Genomic DNA, 16,715 nt, shown 5'->3' with positions numbered 1-16,715 from the left:
CCTTCGGCTCAGGTCATGATCTCAGGGTGCTGGGATCGAGCCCTGTATGGAGCCCTGCATGGAGCCCTGCATGGTGCCCTGCATCCGGCTCCCTGCTCAGTGGGAAGTCTGCTTCTCCCTTTCCCTCTGCCCCTGCTGGTGCTCTCTCTCTCAAATAAATAAGTAAAATCTTAAAAAAAAAAAAAAAAAATAGGAAAAGGAAACATGCATTTAAAACGTGAGCTTTAAAGGTTCACAATGAAAGTGTTATATACTTTTTTCTTCCAGAACTCCCCTAACGCAGTAAATGATTAAAGAAAAAAAAACTTTTCATTGTTCATTCTAGTTTTTATTTAGAGCTTTATTAATTGGACCTGTAACTTCTCCCTCTTGGTTACAGTGTCATAGGATCTCTAATAACTACAAAAAACAAGCAAATTGTATGACAGGTTATGAAGTTGATGTTGACACTAATGGTCACAAAACACCAAACTTACGTAACTACCGAGGTAATGAATAACGTTAAGTGTTAATCTTCTTGCTCTGGAGCTCGCTCTTGGTTGAACCAATAGTTCTTGTCATAGGTTTGATGATTGAGTATGCCTGGAGTTGATGTATTACAGTTTTGGAAGAATTGCCTTTTCTTCTACTTTTGGTATTTTCTAAGTTAGGCTGCTGGCTGGTCTCTTTTTTTCCACAAGAGCTCCTCTTGCAATATGAGTATTGAAGCGGTTATTAAGTGCTTTCTTACTACAAGCATCCAGGCCTCTGTAGAACTTGTCTTTTTTCGGAAATGTACCTTCTCTTTCTTGCATTTTCAGCTTATGCTCTGCTTCTGATAGCATCTGTTTTTTCTTGTCCTGCTCAGGGTTTATCTGAATTGGCTTCTCTGGCAGAGTTCCCTCTTTCTGATCATGGAGTTCCTTTAGAAGCTCTATTCTCTGCTGCAAGATTTGACATTCATTTTCCAGCAAAGCTGCAATCAAATGCAATGAATACGTGTCATGTTCCAGTTTCTTCACTTGTTCCAGCAGTTCATGCTTAGCTGACACGTCGTGATTTGGTTGACTTTGGAAATGCACTCTATTATTTGTAAGAGTTTCTCGCATATCTTTCTGAGATTTCTGACAGGATCTTATCAGTTCACTGAGCTCAGTGTGTTGCACGTTCCAGTGTTCTGCTTCCTGCAGTAACTGCTCCATGTTGTTCCTAAGTTTGATGTTTTCTTCTTGAACAGGAGGGAATCTGTATGTTGCTTTTTCCTCACTTAGTTGAGTTTCCTTAAGGGCTCTATTTTCTTCTGGACAATTTACCAAATCCCTTCTAAAAACTGGTACCGTGTCCCTGCTGTTCTGGTTTTCCAGGATCATCTCCCCGTTTTTTGCCTTCTGTTCTTTCTCTAGGTCTGAACTACCAAGCAGGTTGTTCAATAACACTTTATTTATCTTCTCAAGTTCTCTGATTTTTTCTTTCAGTTCTGACACATCCTCAGAAATACTGGTTTCCTCAGAAGAATCTTTTGCTTCTGTGATCTTCTCTTCACAACTTGTCACGTTTTTAATAATATCTTTAATTTCTTTTAAGAGATTTTCAAACTTCTGTGTAGTCTGCTGTTGAGCCGTTTGACAGCCACTGTTGTTTAGGGAAGGGAAAGAACCCCAGGAGACAAGGGGAGGTGATCCAATTTCAAATAAGGCAATGATGAACCTAGGGTCCAAAGACTCTTGACTAAGATCAGGAGTAGGCTTAAAAGTTTTGGAGAGGGTAGACACTTCCATCTCAGCTGAGTTAGTAGGGCTGGTGATTAGAGCATGCAGCAAGCAGAAACACCTTAGAGATTCTGGGAAGAGAAGGTGGTGGTCCTCTTTGCAAATGGATAGAGAATGTGGAACTAAGCAGAAGTCAGAGACAAGAGCTGAAGTCTGAAACCAAGGAGAAGATGCTTAGGTAGAAGGTGACATCTCAGATGACCTAGGGGGAGGGAGGGTGAGAAAGGGGACCAGGAGCTAGGGCTCCATCTCTCCTTCTCCAAGTTTCTGGTGTTTATTCCTGACCCTAGCAACCAGGTCTTTATTCTGTCACTGCACTCTAGTAGCCTATCTCCAGCTTCTGTTTCTTTTTGTCACAATAGAAGCCTTAAACACCTGCCCAGTGACTCATGAATCAAAACCAACCTTGAGCGACTTCTACTCTTCACCCCAGAAAGATCTTTATGCCAGTCCTTTCCTTCCCTACTTTTCTAGGTTTTTATTCAACTCACTCTAACTGTATTCAATGACTTCCCTAAATCATTTCCACTACTTACAACCCCAAACTCAACGGCAGTATGTTCATTTTACCACCTAAGTGCATGGTGTGAGAAATCTTCCCTGGACTTTCCACAGCAGCTAGAACTTTATTGCTCCCATTCTAGGAGACATGTTGCCATAAAAGAAAGTTGTCATTACAAAATAGAACCCAAAAAGTGCTTCATGTTTTTGTGAGTTTAGAGAAATAATGTCAAAAATCGCTCCATTCAAAAATATTTCACTGCAGTAAAAAGAGAATATCTGAATGCTTCCTTAACACAGTTACAAACTGGGACTTTTCTTGGCTTCAAATACAGGCATCCTTTAAGACAGGCTTATAAGCTTGCTCCTGATTCATTTACAGGTGCTATAAAATTTTAATCATTACTTTCCACAAGAATTTGCTAAAAATAGCATAATTTATCTGAAGCATTTGAAACAACTAAATCCTGTAGTGGGCTATGTCTTTTTAGCCTTAGGAGTCAGGACCTTGAGGCTATTAAATTCAAAGAAAGTATTCCTTAAGTGAGACTTTTTCTTGGCCTTCAAAATCTTACTAGCAAGCCCTTCACTAACTACAAGTTTGCTTCCAATCTAAAGGGGAAACTCGTACTTTAGTAGGTTTCTTTTTTAGGGAGGAGGGAGTTGCCTTAAAGAAAAGAAATGTATGCTTTTTTCTTTCATAGCTACCAACTCACTCTGCCTTTAATTTCCCTGAGCCTCATGCTCATCTTCCAGCCAGCTGGGCTCAGAGCCCTTGCATCCTGGCTGTCACAGAGAGAGCAGTGCTGGTCTTTCTTTTCTACTTGAAGAAGGAGCACATTTTCTAATTCATACAATAATACCACAGAGGCTACCAATTGCCCTTACGCTTTCATTCCATGTCTTAAATTCCAACTTTTGTCGCTATTTCCCCTTTGACTTAAACCATCATTTAAGACAATGTTTTAACCTTCAAAAGAAGGGAAGGTTTTTTTTTTCTGATTTGGTAATTAATTTCTAGCTTTATTGCTTTGTAATCAGAAAATAAAATATTTCTACCTTTTGAAATTGATATTTTCTCTTTAGCCTAATTATCAGTGTTCACTTGTGTTTCATGGCTACTTGAAAATAAATGTATTCTTTATTATTGTGCTTGTGGCTTTTGATGCTTTTGGACATAAATCTGATATTACCTTTGTTTTTAATTTTTATGGAAACTGGTTTAAAGATGGCTTGTTCAAGATACCAAGATTTTTTTTTTCATCAATAGAGGATTTAAATATTTCCTTCCTCCTTACAAGTATAATGAATTTCAAATAATATTTCTGTTAGTTTTACTGAAATTTGAGTTTACTATAGATGCTGAAAGATATCTGGAGTGGGACACCTGGGTGGTTCAATTGGTTAAGTGTCTGCCTTTGGCTCAGGTCATGATCCCAGGGTCCTGGGATTCAGCCCCAAGGTCAGGGTCCTGGGATTGAGCCCCCCTCCCTGCACATTCCCCCACACCTCCCCTTGCCCCCCCCAGCCCCCCCTTGTAGGGCTCCTTGCTCAATGGGGAGCCTGCTTCTCCCTCTCCCTCTGCCCCCAGCTTGTGCTCTCTCTCTCCCTCCCAAACAAATAAATAAAATCTTAAAAAAAAAAAAAAAAGAAGATATCCAGAGCAGCTTCTTTTTTTTTTTTTATTGACCCATATTCTCAGTGGGTAACTATGAAAATTAAACAGATTTAGATTGTCTTACAATTGCTGTCCACTAAGTTTCCAATAGCTTAATGACTTATAAAAAAGAAATGCTAAAATGAGTCAGAGAAAGACAAATACCATATGATTTCACTTATATGTGGAATTTAAGAAATAAAACAAATGAGCAAGGGGAAAAAAATAAGAGAGAGAGAGAGAGAGACAAGCCAAGAAACAGACTCTTAACTATAAGAACAAACTGTTACCAGAGGGGAGGTAAGTGGGGGCATGGGTGAAACAGGTGATGGAGATTAAAGAGTACACTTGATGTGATGAGCACTGGGTGTTTTATGGAATGTTGAATCACTGTATTGTACCCCTGAAACTAATATTACATGTATGTTAACTCTATTGGAATTAAAATAAAATAAAATAAAAATGTTTTAAAAATGCAAAAAGCTGTTCCTAAAATATTAGAAGAAAACTTGTATAGAATTTTCTCTCTCTTTAAAACCAGTTTGCCTTGGGGCTCCTGGGTGGCTCAGTCAGTTAAGCATCTGCCTTCGGTTCAGGTCATGATCCCAGGATCCTGGGATCGAGTTCCAAGTCGTGCTCCCTGCTCTGCAGGGAGTCTGCTTCTCCCTCTGCCTCTCTCTCTCTCTCTCTCACGAATAAATAAATAAAATCTTTTTAAAAAATGGTTACAATGATCAATACAGAAAAATAAAACCAGTTTGCCTTAACAAAAGCATAAATTATATCACAGTGTACATGATGTCAATAGGTCTTACTGCTGCTGGCAATGTTAACCTTGGTCACTTTATTAAGTGGTATCTGGTATCTCCTGGATTTATCCACTGTAAAGTTACTCTTTCCCTTCATAATTAACAAACATCACAGAGAGATATTTTGACACTATAAAAGTATTCTGTTTCTTAAACTTTTGCCTTACAGCATAATTTTAGTGTACAGAGGTGGATTTTTCCTGCAACAATTATTACAGTGGTGATCTAATGGTGATTTTCTTTTCTTTCTTTCTTTTTTTTTTTTTAAAAGATTTTATTTGTTTATTTGACAGAGAGGGAACACAAGCAGGGGGAGTGGGAGAGGGAGAAGCAGGCTTCCCACCGAGCAGGGAGCCCGAAGCGGGGCTCGATTCCAGGACCCCAGAATCACGACCTGAGCCGAAGGCAGATGCTTAACGACTGAGCCACCCGGGCGCCCCCTAATGGTGATTTTCTATTTCTGTCATTCCTTTTATATGTGTTGATGGGAATTATTTTGTAAAGAAGAGCTGTCTCTTTTCCTGTATTTACTTATTCATTCATTCATTCAAATATGTGTTTATATATGTGTGGACTCACAGATATTTATTTTATTTTGGGGGTTATAATTGAACACTGTAATTTATTTTCTTGCTCAAATATATAAGAATAATTTTAATTTGATGAAATTTTTTTGGTATAATGAAGTATATTTTTATTTTGTATAATTGTTCTAATTCAGTAGTTGCATTTTGTTTTGAAACCAAAGCAATAGCTGATTAATTCTGACTATTTAAGAATCTTTATCTTCACAAGGGAATCTAGGCAGGGTGTGATTTTAAACATGACTTGTATGATTGTTTTTGTATGTAGTTGTGTATTTATATGTAGCCAATTAGAAGAAAAAATGTCTGAAAGTGTGAAGTTTTTATTCAAACAAGCAAAATAACTGGACCGGTCTAAGTAGCCTTGTTCCTCTGCACGGCCTCTTTTCTTAGACCACCAGGTGGTGCTGTTGGCTTTCAACATTACAGAAGTTGCTGGACTTTTTTTGTTTGTTTTTTTAATGTCCAACTCAGAATTAGTGATATTGCAGAGATAGTCTCATCCAGTCTTTTTTTTTTTTCCAGAATTTAAGAGTGGTGATTCTAAGTGTCTTGCCCAGAGTTACAGCTAGTTATGATGAGACTTGGGATTAGAGTTAAACGTGCAGGGGAGGCAGGTTCAGCAGATCAGGAGGCTGTGGAAGAATTTTGAAATATCTGCTAAGTATTACATGAGAAAGGGGTTATGTGGAAAAGCAGGTGTTCAAAGCTGTTGAGACTGGTTTGTTTTACAAGATGTTGGCAAACAAACCTATGTAACAATAATGGCATTTCAGATGGGCAAAAATGTGATCAGAAACTCGCAAGAATCTAACCTTGTATTTCCCTCAGAAGCAATACCTAATTCAATGTTGACAGTGACTTTATAGAACATTACTGCAAAGGACAAGATTTGGCTATATATAGAAAAAACAACAACAAAAAAGTGCAAAACTTACATTCTGAAAACTACAAAGTATTATTGAAAGAAAATTAAAGAAGATCCAAACAGAAAAACATCTCACGTTCATGCATTTGAAGACTTGAAGTTGTTAAGACAGCAATACTTCCCAAATTGATCTGCAGAGTCAGCACAATCTCTTTCAAACTCCCAGCTCCCTGTTTGGCAGAAATTGACAAGCGGATCCTAAAATTCATATGGAAATTCAAGGAATCCATACTAGCCAAAACAATCACGATAAAGAAAAACATAGCAGGAAGACTCACATGACCTGATTTTTTTTTAAAGATTGTATTTATTTATTTGAGAGAAGAGAGAGTGTGTGCACAAGTGGGGGGGGGGGCAGGCAGAGGGAGAAGCAGGCTCCCCGCTGAGCAGGAGGCCAGATATGGGACTCGATGTGGGCCTCGATCCCAGGACTCCAGGATCATGACCTCAGCCAAAGACAGATGCTTAACCAACTGAGCCACCCATGTGCTCCATCACATGACCCGATTTTAAGACTTACTCTACAGATATAGTAATCAAGACAGTGTGGTATTGGTGAAGGGATAGACACATAGATCAGTGGAACACAATAGAGAGCACTGAAGTAGACCCACACAAATCCAACCAACTGATTTGTATCAAAGATACAAAGACAATTCAACAAATGGTGCTGGACAGAGTGGATATCCATGTGCAAAAAACAATAAACTTTGACACGTACCTGACATCTTATAAAAAAAAATTTACCTCTTTGGGGATTAAGGAATGCACTCGTTGTGATGAACACTGGGTATTATATGGAAATGCCAAATCACTATGTTGTATACCTGAAACAAATATCACACTGTATGTTAATTAACTGGAATTTAAATAAAAACTTTAAAAAATTTAACTCTAAATGGATCTTATACTTAAATGTAAAAACTAAAATTTCTAGAAGAAAACAGAAAATCTGTGTACCCTACATTTGGTGATGAGTTTTTAGATACAATACCAAAAGCATAATGCATGAAATTAAAGTTTGATGAATTGGAATTTCCGAAAATTAAAACTTTTCATTCAGTGAAAGACACTGTGAGGTGAATAAAATGACAAGCCATAGACTGGGAGGAAAATATTTGTAAATCACGTATGCAATGAAAGACCTATATCCAGAATATGAATACACACACACACACACACATACACTTAAAAACTCAGTAATAAGGAAACAACCCAATTTAAAAACTGGATAAAATATCTGAACAGAACATTTTAGCAAAGAAGAAAATAAGGATGGCAGATAAGACATGGATATAAAAAGATGCTCAACATCATTTGTCATTAGGGAAGACAAACTGCAAAATGACATAGCAATCATGCTCCTAGGTGTCTACCCAACTGATCTGAAATTTATGTCTACACAAAAACCTCATATGAATGTTTATAGCATCTTTATTCATAATCACCCAAAATTGGAAGCAACCAAAATGTCCTTGAATGGGTGAATGCATAAACGGTGGTATACATGATGGAAAATTATTCAGCAAGAAAAAAAGGAGCACACTATTCATCCACACAACAACATGGATGAATCTTTTTTTTTTTAAGATTTTATTTATTTGACAGAGAGAGACACAGCGACAGCAGGAACACAAGCAGGGGGAGTGGAAGAGGGAGAAGCAGGCTTCCCATGGAGCAGGGAGCCCGATGCGGGGCTTGATCCCAGGACCCCGGGATCGTGACCTGAGCCGAAGGCAGACGCCTAACGACTGAGCACCCAGGTGCCCCAACATGGATGAATCTTAAATGTATTTTATTAATTGATAAAAGAAAAAAAAAAACCAGTCTGGAAAGACTGCATCTTCTGTTCATTCTGTTCATAAGACATGATGGAAAAGGCAAAACTGTGGGGTAGATAACAGATCAGTGGATTCCAGAGATTAGAAGAAGGGGTTAACTAGGGAAAGCTCAGGGTATTCTTTAGGGTAATGGAATTAAACTGTATGGGAATAGATATATGACTGCATGGGTTTGTCCAAACCCATAGAACCTATAGCAGAAAAAGTAAACTATTAAGTATGAAAAAGTTTTAAAAATCAACCAGGAGGTCAAAGAACACAAGGGATGAAATTCAGATTGTGAAATGCTTAATGACTTGCCTCCACAAAGTAGAGTATGGGAAGGGGGAATAAAAGTAACTTTACTTTGGAGAAACCTGGCAAACACTATCTGGGTTGTTACCATCAGTGCTGAGCCATGACAATAGCATGTATCCCTGATGTAATGAGAACAGACCTTCATCTCTATGGTCTTCCTCCTCCAAACCCATTTTCCCTAGTCTAACCACGAGGAAACATTAGACAAAAAACAAATTGAGACACATTCACAAAACACCTGACCAGTTCTTCAAAACTATCACAGTCATAAAAAGCAAGGGAAATCTAAGAAACTAGCACAGACCAGAGTGGACTAAGGAGACATGGTAACTAAATGTAATGTAGTATTCTGAATGTGACTCTGGAAAGAAGAAGGACATCGAAGGGAAAATGGTGAGATCCAAATGAAATGGTAAGTTTAGTTAACAGTGATGCACCATTGTTGGTTTTTCAGTTGTGGCAAATGTGCCATAGTAACATAAGATGTTAACAATAGAGGAAACCGGATGAGGGATATATAGGAACTCTCCCAGCTATCTTCGCAAATTTTCTTTTTTTCTTTTTCTTTCTTTTTTTAGAGAGAGAGACAGAGCAGGTGAGGAGGGGCAGAGGTAGAGGGAGAAAATCTTAAGCAGGGTCCACAGCCAGGGCAGAGCCCAACACAGGACTCAATCTCACAACCTTGAGATCATGAGCTGAGCCGAAATCAAGAGTCAGACACTTAACTGACTGAGCCACCCAGGCTTCCAGCAACTTTTCTCTAAATCTAATATTTCATTTAAAAATAAAAAAGGTTGGGGCACTTGCGTGGCTCAGTCGTTAAGCGTCTGCCTTCGGCTCAGGTCATGATCCCAGGGTCCTGGGATGGAGCCCCACATGGGGCTCCCTGCTCAGTGGGAAGCCTGCTTCTCCCTCTCCCGCTCCCCCTGCTCGTGTTTCCTCTCTGGCTGTCTCTCTCTCTGTCAAATAAATAAAATCTTAAAAAAAAAATAAATAAATAAATAAGGTTATTTTTTAGAAGTTAGTCGAATTCCTTACTTGTGTGATTTCAATTAATTATGAAAGTGAAGGGGCGCCTGGGTGGCTCACATGGTTAAGCGTCTACCTTCAGCTCAGGGCATGATCTCGGTCCTGGGATCGAGCCCCATATCAGGCTCCTGCCTCAGCGAGGAGTTTGCTTCTCCCTCTCCCTCTGCCTCTCTCCCCTGCTCATATTCCCTCTCTCTCTCTCTCTCTCTGTCACATTAAAAAAAATAATAATAAAAAAAAGAGAAAGTGAAGTTTTTGTGTTGCTTGATATTTATGTCTTCATGTCAGCCCTGTGTAATCGAAAGGTGTAGAATAGATGTCAAAAGGACACAGAGCTAGCTTGAAGGAGTTCCCACTGTCAAATATGGGATGTTGAATGCAACATAAATAATGGCATTAACAGAAATGACCAATAGACTAAAATAAGAATCCATGAGTCCATACAAATACATATAGATGATAGATAAGTGGTATAATAGGTAAGTGTAAGTAAAGAACAAACTCTTCCTTATGATAGAATGGCAACTGTAAATGCAAAAGTAATGATGGGATTAGAAAATCACCATTTAGCAACCACCGTAATAACAATTGTTTCAACCAAAGATCATCAATGTATGATTAAAACCAATGGGTGAAAATTTGATGAGAAACCTAATATTGACATAATCTCCAAGCATCTTTCCAAAGATAGTTGTTAATAGCAAGAGGACAAAGAGTAACTTTACAGTGGAGAAACCAGGCAGCCACCACCCTAACCAAGTGATTAAAGTTAGCATCACCAGTAATGGGACAAATAAAATTTTCTACCCCTCCAGGATGGACTGAGAAAGACACAACATCACTTTTGTAGTATTCATGGCCAAAAATGCATCATCTGAAACTAAACATGAGAAAACATCAGAAAAACAAAAATTGTGGGACATTCTATGAAGTAACTGGACTTACTCTTCAGAAATGTAAGATCATAAAAGCAAAGAAAGACTGAGGACCTGTTCAAAGGGCATCAAAAAAGTATGACAACTAAATGCAACACATGATTCTTAATTTTTTTAAAAATTACCTTTGAAAGTCATTATTGGGACAATTAAATTTGAATACAGTCTGTAGATTGGAACCCAGACATCAATAGTTTTTAAAGCTCCGCATTTCCATGTGCAGCCAAGTTTGAGAACCAGTAGTGCCCTTCTTCTGTTTTTTTTTCTTTTAAATGAATAGATTTGTTTATTTTTCATTTATTTATGTATTTTTAAATAAAAAATTATATATATTTAAGGTGTACAACATAATGATTTGATATATATATACCTAATGAAATTATTACTATGAAATTATTACTAGTCAAGCTAATATAGTTAGCATTTTGTGTGCATGATTAGTGCACCCAGAATGTATTCTCCTAGTATATCTTCAGGGTTCAATACAGTATTATTAAGTATAGTCATCATGCTTGTACATTAAGTCTCTAGACTTCTTCATCCTGATTTTCAGTTAGAACTCACTGCTTGCTCAGTAAGACCAAGCAGTTTCCAACTCCTGCATAGTGTCTAAGGATCCCTAGGATGCTCTGAAGACAGAGAGATCATCAAGATGACATGCTATAAACCTAACATTGGCAAGCTTTTATGGTAATTAATAAGACTAATGATGATGTAACTGCATTTAAAGAATTGCAGAGCACTTGAATGATGTAAATAATTAATCTTCCTTCACTATGATGTTTTTTGGTCATCAATTCTGCCTTGTTTCTTAATTTCTAAAGACAAGGTTCTATCTCTAAAGTAAAAAGGGCAAGCAATGAAATCGATTGGAGGATAAGGTTAAGAAGAACCCAAGTAGCTTGTCTCTAAATGTCAGATTTCAGTTCTCTTGCCTATCAGGCCTAACATCCTCACCCTCCTTTCTTCCTTATCTCCTCTGGGCCGAGGATGCCAGGACTTTTACCCCCTGAAAGACAGGGTTTTTGCTGGCTACACTGTACTAGGTACATATGCTGAATCTCCAAAAAATAAGAAAGAACATTGCATCTTCACCAATCTTCCAGCTAAGGTCCTACCTCCCTTCTCTTTCCAAGCAAACAGCTGAACACCACGTCCATTTCCTTATTCCTGCTCCCTCTTCAAACCACTAGAATCTATCTGCCTTCTTGCTCCAGAACTTCAAGAAGTTCCTCAAAGACCCCCTTGCTGAGAAATCCGAAAGACAAGTTTACATTTTTACTGACTAGTCCCCTCAGCAGCATTTTATACTCTTGGCCATTCTAGACATCCAGACCTAGAACAAACATTGAAGTCAGACAGCCTGAGTTCAAAACTTGGCTTAGCCACTTACTAGACCTAATCTCATAAAGCCCCAGTTTCCTCAACTGCTCCGTGGGGATTGTAATTATATGTGCCCATGAGACAGGATATTGTAAGCAATGAGCACAGCATCTGGCTGGAACTCAATAAGCATTCAGTGAATTGTGACTTTATTTTCCGTTTTGTTCCTCCATGGCCACAACTTCTCTGATTTTCTGCTTCATTCTTGTGGCTTACTCAGGCCTTTCTATGTGCGTGGTTTTCTAGATTCCCAGGAATATGCCTTATCTTTTCAAAGCCACCTTTGAATATCTCATTCTCCAGTTTTTCCATTTAAATTTCTTGGTCAGCTTCTCATTAGCTTCAGCTGGTATAGCCACCTCAGGCAGCTGCAATATCAAACAATCACTGCTAATTGTTTTATGATAAATGCCTTGGGGACAGGGCTGTTCTCATACTGTGAGCTCTTAGGTGAAGCAAAGACAAGTATTGAGAATGGGGCATTTTGGGAACTTCAAGACAGATCATATAGTGGCAATTCTAAAATAAAAATAAAAATTAAAATAGTGGCAATTCTATTGGGGCTAGGGCTTTTTTGGGAGCTCCAAACCTATTCTGCCCCCTATGGTGGTTGCTAGGTTACTGGTTTTCATAGCTACGCAAGCTGTGAGGCTATTCCAGAGCTGGTGAGTGGAGAATGAGAGTGGAGCAACTTAACACACCACAAATCTCACTGTTCTTACTAAGATTCAGTTGTTGTTTTTTTTTTGAAGATTTTATTTATTTATTTATTTTAGAGAGAGAGAAAGAGCAGGGGGAGGAGCAGAGGGAGAGGGACAAGCAGACTCCATGCTGAGCACAGAGCCTGGTACGGGGCTCCATCCCACAACCCTGAGATCATGACCTGAGCCAAAATCAAGAGTCAGATGATTAACCAATTGAGCCACCCAGGGACCCTGAGTTATTTTTCTTGAAAACCCAGAAATAAACCCACAACTATATGGTCAATTAATCTTTGGCAAAGCAGGAAGGAATATCCAATGGGAAAAAGAATGTTTCTTCAACAAATGGTGTTGGGGAAACTGGACAACCACACGCAAAAGAAAGAAACTGGACCACTTCCTTGTTTTTTTGATTGGTTTGGTTTGGTTTTGGTGAAAAAATTTATATTGAGATTTAGCCAGCTGGACTCAGTTTAGATGATCCTAATTTTGTTGGCAACATCCAAAGCATCATAGTCAGGAACCAGTTGAATATATGCCTTCTTCTCTCCATCAGGCCTGATCAAGGTGTTGACCTTAGCCACGTCAAAATCGTAGAGCGTCTTCACAGCCTGCTTGATCTGGTGCTTGTTGGCCTTGACATCCACAACGAACACAAGTGTGTTGTTGTCTTCTATTGTCTTCATGGCTGACTCAGTAGTCAGAACCTGACGATGGCATAGTGATCAAGCTTGTTTCATCTGGGGGCGCTCTTTTGAGGATATTTGGGCTGCCTTTGGAGACGTAATGTCTTCGGTCATCAGGATGTAGGTGACGTGTGGATCTTTTTTTTGTGACTTTGGACGTCTTTCAGCACCGCTTTCTTTGCCTTCAAAGCCTTTCTTTGGCTTTGGCTTTGGGAGGGGCAGGGGCTTCCTTCTTTGCCTTCAGTGCCATCTTCATGAAAGGGATTGCCTTGTAAAGTAATCTCTGTACCCAACCTGAGGCTCAAATTCACAACCCCGAGATCAAGAGTCCCATGGTCCACTGACTGAGCCAGCCAGGTACGCCCTGGACCACTTTCCTACACCATACACAAAAGTAAATTCAAAATGGCTTATGGCCTAAATGTGAGACCTGAAGCCATAAAAACCCTAGAAGAGAACACAGGCAGTAACTTTTTTGACATCAGCCATAGCAACTTCTTTCTACATATGTCTCCTGATGCAGGGTAAGCAAAAGCAAAAATAAACTACTGGGACTACATCAAAATAAAAAGCTTCTGCACAGCAAAGGAAACAATCAACAAAACTAAAAGGTAACCTACAGAATGGGAGAAGATATTTGCAAATGACAAATCTGGTAAAGAGTTAGTATCCAAATCTATAAAGAACTTATAAAACTCAACATCCAAAAACCAAAATCATCCAATTTAAAAATTGACAGAAGACATGAACAGATATTTCTCCAAAGAAGACACACAGATGGCCAACAGACACATGAAAAGATGTTCATCATCATTTACCATCCGGGAAATGCAAATCAAAACTACAATGAGCTATCACCTCACACCTGTCAGAATGGCTAAAATCAACAACACAAGAAACAACAGATGTTGGTGAGGATGTGGAGAACTGGAACATTGCTGCACACTGGTGCAGCCACTGGGGAAAACAGTATGGAGGTTCCTCAAAAAATTAAAAATAAAATTACCCTATGATCCAGTGATTGTACTTCTGGGTATTTACCCAAAGAATACAAAAACACTCATTCAAAGGGATGCACGCATCCCTATGTTTATAGCAGCATTATTTACAATAGCCAAGATATGGGAGCAGCCCAAGTGTCCATTGATTAATGAATGGATAAAGAAGGTGTGGTGTTTGTATATCCAATGAAATATTATCCAGCCACAAAAAAGAATGAAATCTTGCCATTTGCAACAATATGGGTAGAGCTAGAGAGCATAATGGTAAACAAAATGAATCAGAGAAAGACAAATAGCATTTGATTTCACTCACATGTGGAATTTAAGAAATAAAACAAACGAACAAAGGGAGCAAAAGAGAGAGAGAGAGACAACTCAAGAAACAGATTCTTAATTATGGAGAACAAACTGATGGTTACCATAGGGGAGGGTGGTGGGGGATAAGTTAAATAGGTGATGGGGATTAAGGAGTGCACATATCATGATGAGCACCGGGTAATGTATGGAATTGTTGAATCACTATATTGTACACCCGAAACTAATATACCACTTTATGTTAACTAATTGGAGTTAAAATAAAAATTTAAAAAGTAAAAAAAAAGATTCAGTTGTTTTCCTTGAATGAATGCTCTTTGGGTTCTCACAAGCCTTTGGTTAACTTTCGGAGTTTGGCAATTCTTTGCAAGTAATCTTGTTGCTTACATAAAAGAGTGGATTTTCAGAGGTCCTTATTCTGCCATTCTTAATCCAAAAGCACTCACCTTCTTCTTCCTAAGCCCCAAACTGCCCTTCCTGTTTGGTTTCTCGTCTCCTTAAATGGTACCCACAGAGCTTCATGAACCAGCAATCTGGAAATAATCTTTGACTCCTCTCTTTCTCTCTCCCTCCTTCTTTGGATTCAATCAAATACCAAATCGCAACCATTCCACTTCCTAAATCTCTCTCAATCTTCCATCTCTTTCTTCTCAATCGCCTTCTCATTTACCAAGGTCCCATTACCATCATCTCTCCCTTTAACCCCTTTCTCTAATGGGTTTCCTTCCTCTCTATATCCTCCATTACACTCAGTCATAGGGATCATTAAAAAATGCAGAAGAGTGGAGGGTAAGAGTTCAGGCTTGAGACTCAAGTTGACATGAGATCCTATGTCAACTTTACTATATACTAGCTCTGGGTCCTTGGTCAAATTACTTATTCACTCTGTGACTCAATTTTCTCATCTATAAAATTGAAATCACATTAGTTCTTAGCTCATAGGATATTCATGAGGATCAAGTGAGAAAATCCTAAAGGTTTTATTACACTGTCTGACATGTAGTAAGGATTCAACATATGATAGTAATATAATAGACTAAAGTCCCAACCCTTTAACATGACTTACAATGCACAAGAGCATCCCCCGGGGGGGTTTACCCTTCAACAGCTTCTCCCAATCTTGGAGCCATTAGAAATGTCATTTCCGGGACGCCTGGGTGGCTCAGTTGGTTAAGCGGCTGCCTTCGGCTCGGGTCGTGATCCCAGGGTACTGGGATCGAGTCCCACATCGGGCTCCTTGCTCAGCAGGGAGCCTGCTTCTCCCTCTGCCTGCCTCTCCCCCTGCTTGTGTTCTGTCTCTCTCTCTGACAAATAAATAAATAAAATCTTAAAAAAAAAAAGAAAAAGAAATTTCATTTCCTCATATATATGAGAACACAGTATGTTCATTCTCAGGTCTCAGCTCTCAGCCCTCGGCCTTCAAACATATTGTTCTCTGCCCGAAACATCTGCAGTTTCTCCAATATACCAGACATGATTCTGGCTCAGGGCCTTTGCATTGGCTATTTCCTCTGCCTGGGAGGATTTTTCTTAGATCATCATTCCCTTGCTCCACTCATGCCTCTCTGCCCACATGTTATCTCCTTCGTGCAGCCTTGTCTGATCACCATATGGAATGTTCCCACGATTACTGCTTTTCATTGTTTAGTTGTCCTTTGTAGCCCTTATCCCTGCCTGGTATTAAATGATCACTTTCTTTATTACTTACCTGTTTTTTTTTGTTCGAATGTAAGATCTGCAAAGGCAAGAATTTTATCTTGTTCCTTGTTTTATCTCTAGCACTTATAAATCCCTGACTCATGAAAGACGCTTACAAATGTTTGTGGAATGTATCAGTAAATGTGAGATCTTGGTGAGTTTCCCTGGTAAGATATTTTGATGAAGCTATACTGAGACACAGATAAGAAATAGATATTATTCGGGGCGCCTGGGTGGCTCAGTTGGTTAAGCAACTGTCTTCGGCTCAGGTCATGATCCCAGGGTCCTGGGATCGAGTCCCACATCGGGCTCCCGGCTCAGCGGGGAGCCTGCTTCTCCCTCTGACCCTCTCCTCTCTCATGCTGTTTCTCTCTCGCTCGCTCTCTAATAAATAAATAAATAAAATCTTAAAAAAAAAAAAGAAATAGATATTATTTTAGATACTTGAAATGACCTCCTAGGACCAGATATAGGACAAGTGACAGACCCAGGTTCACTTTAACACATCTATTCCATTAAGATAAGAGCAAGAAATTCCAGGTGGGATCAATATCAGTAACAGTAGAGGGTTTCACTAGTTTCAAAGGATGGACCAAAAGACC

The 16,715-nt window shown here is 39.0% G+C and overlaps 1 protein-coding gene and 1 pseudogene across 1 annotated transcript; both read right to left on the bottom strand.

Moving 5' to 3' along the window:
- Positions 1–340: 340 nt before the first annotated feature.
- Positions 341–1,760, bottom strand: SPZ1 (spermatogenic leucine zipper 1). Its single transcript, XM_045887043.2, has one exon. The coding sequence runs from the start codon at positions 1,755–1,757 to the stop codon at positions 642–644; it is 1,116 nt and encodes a 371-aa protein (XP_045742999.2). The 5' UTR covers positions 1,758–1,760; the 3' UTR covers positions 341–641.
- A 10,927-nt stretch (positions 1,761–12,687) lies between these two features.
- LOC123852750 (large ribosomal subunit protein uL23-like) lies at positions 12,688–13,778 on the bottom strand (annotated as a pseudogene).
- Between the last annotated feature and the right edge of the window lie 2,937 nt (positions 13,779–16,715).

This window comes from Mirounga angustirostris, unplaced genomic scaffold (assembly GCF_029215605.1).
Source record: "Mirounga angustirostris isolate CCGP_5_RB_7025 unplaced genomic scaffold, mMirAng1.0.hap1 SCAF_7, whole genome shotgun sequence".
NCBI classification, from domain to species: domain Eukaryota; kingdom Metazoa; phylum Chordata; class Mammalia; order Carnivora; family Phocidae; genus Mirounga; species Mirounga angustirostris.
The sequence above is the reverse complement of the archived record's forward strand: the minus strand, read 5'-3'. Positions and strand labels throughout refer to the sequence as shown.

Bases quoted from the DNA above. Each gene is read 5' to 3' on its own strand.
- SPZ1 (XM_045887043.2), bottom strand. From the start codon at position 1,757: ATGGAAGTGTCTACCCTCTCCAAAACTTTTAAGCCTACTCCTGATCTT.